Source organism: Austrofundulus limnaeus, unplaced genomic scaffold (genome assembly GCF_001266775.1).
Source record: "Austrofundulus limnaeus strain Quisiro unplaced genomic scaffold, Austrofundulus_limnaeus-1.0 Scaffold8, whole genome shotgun sequence".
NCBI classification, from domain to species: Eukaryota; Metazoa; Chordata; class Actinopteri; order Cyprinodontiformes; family Rivulidae; genus Austrofundulus; species Austrofundulus limnaeus.
In genome coordinates, this window is record NW_013952410.1 from 3072793 (window position 1) to 3079628 (window position 6836).

Consider the following 6836-nt stretch of genomic DNA (forward strand, 5'->3'; position numbering starts at 1 on the left):
CTTGTTTTTCTTTTCTTTTTTTTTTACGCTTTAAATGCTAAAAAAATGACTTTAAAATGGGAATGTAGCAGCTGTGGACACTAGCAACTGAGATTAACAGTAAAAATTCTAGTTTTTGATAAGTTTTACACTGTTTAATTGTCTTAAGATTTTTTTTGCAGTAATAAGTATATTATTGAAAGGTTATTACACATGAACTTTTAACTGCTTTGATGGACACTTGATATGTCGCCTCCTCAAAACTGCATTTAAAGGGATCTATGCAAAATCCATTTATTTAGCTATTAAATACATTTAATAGCTAAATGATGACAGGAACCAGCAACCAAACAAGGGTGTAAAACTAGGTTTAAAGAGGTTAAACTGGACTTTTCAATTTTTTATGCCTCAAAACATACACACAGGAAAAACATCTTGATTAAAAGCTTTCTTTATTGGTTACAATAACTCATGGCAACATATCAGTATCACCAAGCCACTGTACAAATACAAAAAAACAAAACAAAAAACAAAAAAAGGTTTGGTGTGAAAAAGACTATAAAAATTATTTTATAACAAGTGATTATAATTTCACACAATAGCACTGTAAGAGAAGTATGGCACCAAGTCCTCACTCTTTGATGGCTTAAAACAAAGCAATAAATTACAAAGAAAATCCAAAACTTAAAAAATAAAAAGGTGAACAGTAAAGTTGTGGAGTCAAAGAGCAGTGCAGTTCTGTGATGGGTGCTCGTGTGGTGCAACCTAATCAAAAAGCCCGGGAGTTGTTCACATTAAATAAGATGGTCGACCAAAATTATCGCTTCGAATACTGACTGAATGCACAGCAGAGATTAAAACACATCTACTCTTTTAGTTCTGGTAAAAAAAACTGCAGCAAACTCTCAAACTGTGGAAAACAAGGATGAATGGAAGTGAGATTCAAGCTCTGGCACTGAGATCACATGAGGACAGTTCTAAAGCAAACAGAATAACCTGAAAAAAATAAAATAAACATTTGACGATACAACAGTAATGTAAAAGTCCAATGAAGTCAAGCACCGTTCTTGATTTGTACGTTTACTGTTTCACTTTGCACGAGTGAACTGCACAGGCACGTGTTTCTATTCCAGCTGCTAATACTGCTGAATTATACAGAGACAAATTGTTTGCCTGCTGAATATCACTGTCGAATGTGGAGAATCCCTCCCTCCCTCCCCGCTGCTTCAGCTCTTAAGGGCCACRGTGGTTTGTAATTTGCTTCACGCAGATCCTTATGAAATATGGAAGCAACAATTAACATTTGGGGAAGCGCAGAATTTTCTGAGAAGACGACTTAACATCCAAAACAACACAAGGTKACTTCTGATTGATGGTGTTGCGCCAAGTTCTGCTACTGAAAGGTGGGGCTGTTGCATTGCCTAGATTCAAGTCATTTTTTTAAGAACCAAAGGAAAAGAGAAATACTTGCAAACAGTCACGTCTGACATATTTTTGCCRACACAGCAGAATTGTAATTAGATTCATTGTAGTCTGAAAGAAGCACATGTCTAACATCAAAYACCACAAGCCAAACATGATGCAGCACGAACGGACCATTTTGGAGTTACGAGWATAAGCTGAGCCTAACTCTKCTGGGTCACAGGTMAAATGGTAAAAACACTGAGRTTACTATGAAAACACCTACGTAACGTAGATATTTATGGAAAATCTCATCTATGGTCCTTAAGGAAAGTTTAACACGAATCAGTTCAGATCAAATACATGGGGTCTGTATAACGGTGTAAATTTACTGGCTTTAACAGATTTCTTTTGCTACGTAGCCAAACACTTCTGAGTATTTAGCCTCTAGAGAAGCTAAATGTAATTCTGTGGRTAAGATTATACATTTTGACAAACTTGTTTATCGTCTTGAGAGAGTAGAGCAAACAAGGCTGCTTCTATTCAGGGTGTTTTGTGCACATTCCACATGTACACTGTATATCTTAACCTCTGACCATAACCCCAAAGTTGAAGCCTGAGGTTTCAGTATAAGTTTAAATTGTGCAAGCTCYACAAAAATAAATGGATTTTCTTCTAGTCTTCCTAAAATCAGAGAGGAATCATTCACTACTGAGCATCTAATTAGATAGAATGACAAAGATGTTCTAAAATATTAAAAGGTGGACAAACTGGAAATTGAACAAAGCCAACTGGGCTTTTGGTGTGAARCCATTTCCCCAATCGCACAAGAAAATACAACTGAATTAACTTCTTCAATGGAAAGACAAAAATGGTTAATTGGACGTACAACATATTCATAAACAGTCAAAGCTTTGCAACAGCTCCACCTAAACTTTACAACGGCCAYAGTATACAGATGATCTTTTTGACCTAAACTCAGTGCTTGGAGACGTCAGAAAACAAACACTTCCCTTAATGATGCTTTGTTTCTTTAGATCCACGCTGTCAGGACACCATTTTATCATCTGGATTTGACACATGAAACATCTGATGTCCACAGACTGAAATAGAAACTTGAGTCTTATGAGCACTGTGAGCGTAATGACACTTTGGGATTACAAAAAGTCATTGTCAGACGTAAGCAGCCGACCTGTGTGATCAGGCAACAGATTGGGTTTAAAAAGAGACACTGATGTGACCATTTGATGGCAAAGATTGGCACTTGAGTAAAGTAAGCAAATGTTTGTTTTTTTTCCTCTTTTTTTTCTTTAGTTGTTATAAAGGACTAGTTTTCGGTTCACAGCTCAGGGTCTGTGGATAGCATTGGCACAAATTAGGAAGTAACACATACTATACGTTATCCACATACATCACCAAAAATCCTCCCATCTTCCCCCCGCCCTGCCCTCCCACCAATATGCGAAACATATCGTATCCTACAACACCTCAGACATCTTCAGTCTAAAAACTACAACCGTTTTCAAACATTCTCTCAGTACTGATTTGTTAATGCGAAGCAAAAATGGAAGCAGGTAAAATATAGATATATAGTTTTTTTTTTTAAAGTTCACTAGAATCACGGTATACCAAAGAGGAGTTTTCATTGACAACCAACTAAACTTTTAGAAGAACTACAAACGTTACGGTAGAAGTAGAAAGGAGGTTTCTGTATCAAAACGTGACACTTTAAGGAGCAGTGCGAAGCTGCATGTGGCTGCAGTGATTTCCTAGAAGCATGTGTCTTAGTGTTTACTATCAGGATGTGCCTCTATTGGAACAAAAAATTTTCAATGATTATTTGCAAAAATGAATTTGCAAAAGTAAAACGTTTCTGATGTTTCGATTACCTACGATATGAATGGCATTCTAAGGCAAAATCAGAGACAACAGTGCCACATCTCTCCCTCATCCAGCCATCGAGGCTGGAAAGATAGGCACCTAAGACAGCTGCTGATTAGGTCCACCTCTCACACGTGTTGSGTGCGGTTCGTTTTACAGAAGCTTTCCGAGAAGCCCAAAACAATGCAAGATGAATGATGAAGAAATTCAACCTGGCAATAATAATATTTCTATAGGTAAACAAGTCACAACGGTTTCAACTACGGTTTGTGAGTGCGTTTCTAGCTCTCTACTAGGTGTACATTTCCATCTACAGAGTGTACTTTCTCCACAAGTTCTATTAAAAGTTCATCATGTGTGTTTTTTTTTTTTTTATGGGTGACAAACAAGAAAGTGTTAAATCTTCAAAACTTCTTGTTGGTTTTCTTCTTTTTCTAACAGGCTTGTGGTGGCACTGGTGTGACTTTGAAGTGGCTAACATTTCAGTTCTGTGCAGTCACTCGATTCACATCCTTGTCAATGACCAAAAATAAAATAAAATAAAATAAAATAAAAACCGTCTCGACTCTTCAATCATGAGGGAGAAAACAAAACACGAGCTTAATGACACAGTGAGCTCTGGCATCTTATTTTCCCAGTCCTCAGATGCTGTTGACAGAGTCCTTTATGGTCCTGACATGAAGCTCCTTTAAAAATCCTCTCATGCTGTCCAACTTTTGTCCTTACGGGCCTCCGGTGTCCCAGGACCAGAGGAAGAGACAGACCTCTGCTTGTGTTTGCGTGACCCTTCCCTAGACTGTTACRTCGTACAGCAACATCAGGCCTTCGTCTCCTTTTTAAGGAATAATGCGTCGTCCGCAGGCTATATGAGGTGGGGATGTAACCACCTCTGTTCACCAGGTCATATCATAGCACACTGCAGACGATTTGAATGGAATGGATGCGGTCTTGAAAATTTCAGCATTTGACGATTTAACAACACAGTCCACATATCGTAGCCCCAATTTCTTCAGTTTCTRTTTTGGAGTTAAAGCTTGATCCAGAAAAAAAAAAAAGACACCAGTTAGGTTTGATTCTCTTATTCAAACCATGGCAGTCTAGCAGTTTCCTTGCAAAACAAATGGGGTGAAGAAAACTAGGGGTCATATTGTTTAAAAAACAAAACAAAAAACTAAGCTAAGATTTCTGAAATGTCGGAGTTAAAAAAGAAGCACAAAATGCCTGAATTTCTGCTCACTGTCTCATCATAACACACTCACACAAATGATAAAAGTAAGTTTAGTCAGGCTGATTTAAATTACTAATTTATATGCTTAACTCTCTTTTGAATTTGACAGAAGACTTAATTAGCAAGTAAGAAAAAAATGACTTCTAGGTGACTATCTCTAATAGGATAAAATAAATATTTTTGGCATTAAGTAGTAATGTGAGTATGTCTGTAACAAAACAACAAATGATTAAAAGAAAAAAAACAGGTGGTAAATAAACTACAAAAATATATACATACACATTATATATGCATATATGATGCATATATACACACATAATGCTATACATATATACTGTCTTTACATATACATTTACATATTACACACTGATGCTAATCTTGCTTGTTATTTATGGCAGCAGATGCACTTTAATGCCCCTAGAAAAAAAATCAGGTGAAGCCGGAAATCCTCTTAGTTTTCTTTAGTTTTTCCAGTATTTTTAAATGCTTTCTTTAGTTTTTACTGGACAAATCTACAAAAGGAAAAAGAAGAAAAAGGTTTTYGTTGCTGTGTAATGGCTAGGTGGGGGGGAAGAAAAACAAAACAAAAAAACAAACCCTTTAGTTAGAACGAGTTTTCAGCTGAGAGGAGTGGGGAACAAATAAAAAGGTTTCAGCTGATACAATGTGCACCCCTCAGGTCCAGCCCGGCAAATGGTTTTGGATCTGTAGAGAGGGGGCTGCGGGACAGAGGTGGTGGGCAGTGACTGAGTACATCAGGCGAATGTGTTAGTTCCAAATCCGAAGGAAACTGTCCCAGGAGCCGGTAGCCACGGCCATGCCGTCGTTCGTCACTCCTAAGCAGCTCACTCTGTTGTCGTGGCCTGCAAGCACCCCTGGAGGAGAGAGGAGATAAACCGGAGCCACAGGCTGGTCACAAAAATGCCCACGTAAAGGTCAAAGTCAAGAGTCAATCAGTGCTCTGCTTTGAATCAGTTCCCAAATCAAGAATTCCCTTTTAAACACCAAGCAGTAGGGGTGTAAGAAAATACTGACTGACAATATTTCATTTCCCAGTACTGCATTGATTCTCTAAAGCCCTGTATTGATTTTTAATTAAGGTTTAAAATGTAAACTTTCATGCCAAAAGTTCATTTTTTGTGTTGCAGTTTAGCCTCCGACCACTAGTTGGCAGCAGTCAGCCAGCCGTTTGGTTCCTTTACTTCTGAGGAGCCAGARTAACAGTAGCTCAAGCATTAGAACTGTGAGTAAACTCTAGCACAAATACAGATAGTTTAATCTGAGTGGATTAGACTGATGCCCCCTGCATTTTAAGCTAAGCTAAGGGCCGAGACTGAGTCGAGTTGAACCGCATACACGAGAGTCCGTGGAGATTGTGTGCCGAGGCTTTCTCTGATAACAGTGAACACCAGAGGGCACAATTAACAGCTTTCTTTGAGGCACYGAAATAAAACACCGAAGTTAAAGATGTGTTTCGGTCTGTGTGCAACCGTGGATGTTCGCCCCGGTGCCATAATAGAACCGAGTTTCGGTACGCAACCCTAGTCATATGTATCATATGACCAAATTCTTGCCAATTCACAGCCCTCGTAAAAACAGGCTCTTCTATTTTATTTTGGAAACTTTAATCAGACATCACAGTTACATACCCGCTCGCTCTCCTTTAAGAGTATCCCAYACGTTGCAGTTGAAGTCGTCGTATCCGGCCAACAGCAGGCGCCCGCTCTTGGAGAAGGCCACAGAGGTGATGCCGCAGATAATGTTGTCGTGGCTGTACACCATCAGCTCCTGGTCGGCACGCAGGTCAAACAGCCTGCAGGTGGCGTCATCTGAGCCCGTGCCAAATGCGTTCCCATTGGGGAAAAACTGAAAAAAAAGGGGGGGGGGCAGTGATTTAAATAAACAGGAAGAGTCTTTAAAACGTTTCTTTCCTTGCTGCAGACCGTTTCAGCACTCACACAGACGGCGTTGATGTCAGACACGTGGCCGGTGAACGACTGCCGGCACATGCCGTCGCGGATATCCCACAGCTTGGAGGTGGCGTCACAAGCTCCTGACACGAAAGTCTTATAGTCTGGACTAAGAGACAAGCTCATCACATCGCCTGTGTGGCCGGTGAAGGCAGTTGCCTGCTGGCCTGTCTCTATGTCCCACAATGCACTGCGGGAGAAAAGCAAAGTAGGGAAAATGATTTTGTAAGTTCTATGAGTGTTCCCAAGATCCCATGATTCATTGCGCCATCCGCAAATTAAAACAGAAAAATGAAGACTGATTTTTTTTTTAATGGTGGAGTTTGGAAATTTATCACAGACTGAAAAAAAAAAAAGTTTAAATGTATGTTTAGCAA

At 39.2% G+C, this 6836-nt stretch overlaps 1 protein-coding gene across 1 annotated transcript in view; it reads right to left on the minus strand.

Annotated features, from left to right (window-relative positions):
• Positions 1–4867: 4867 nt before the first annotated feature.
• LOC106511495 (guanine nucleotide-binding protein subunit beta-4) overlaps positions 4868–6836 on the minus strand; it is a 15343-nt gene continuing 13374 nt past the window's right edge. Inside the window, exons 8-10 of the mRNA XM_014000249.1 lie at positions 6448–6649; positions 6139–6355; positions 4868–5364 (exon numbers count right to left, since the gene is read on the minus strand). Of these exons, the coding sequence (XP_013855703.1) occupies positions 5258–5364; positions 6139–6355; positions 6448–6649 (526 nt within the window). The 3' untranslated portion in view covers positions 4868–5257. The remainder of the gene's footprint in view (positions 5365–6138; positions 6356–6447; positions 6650–6836) is intronic.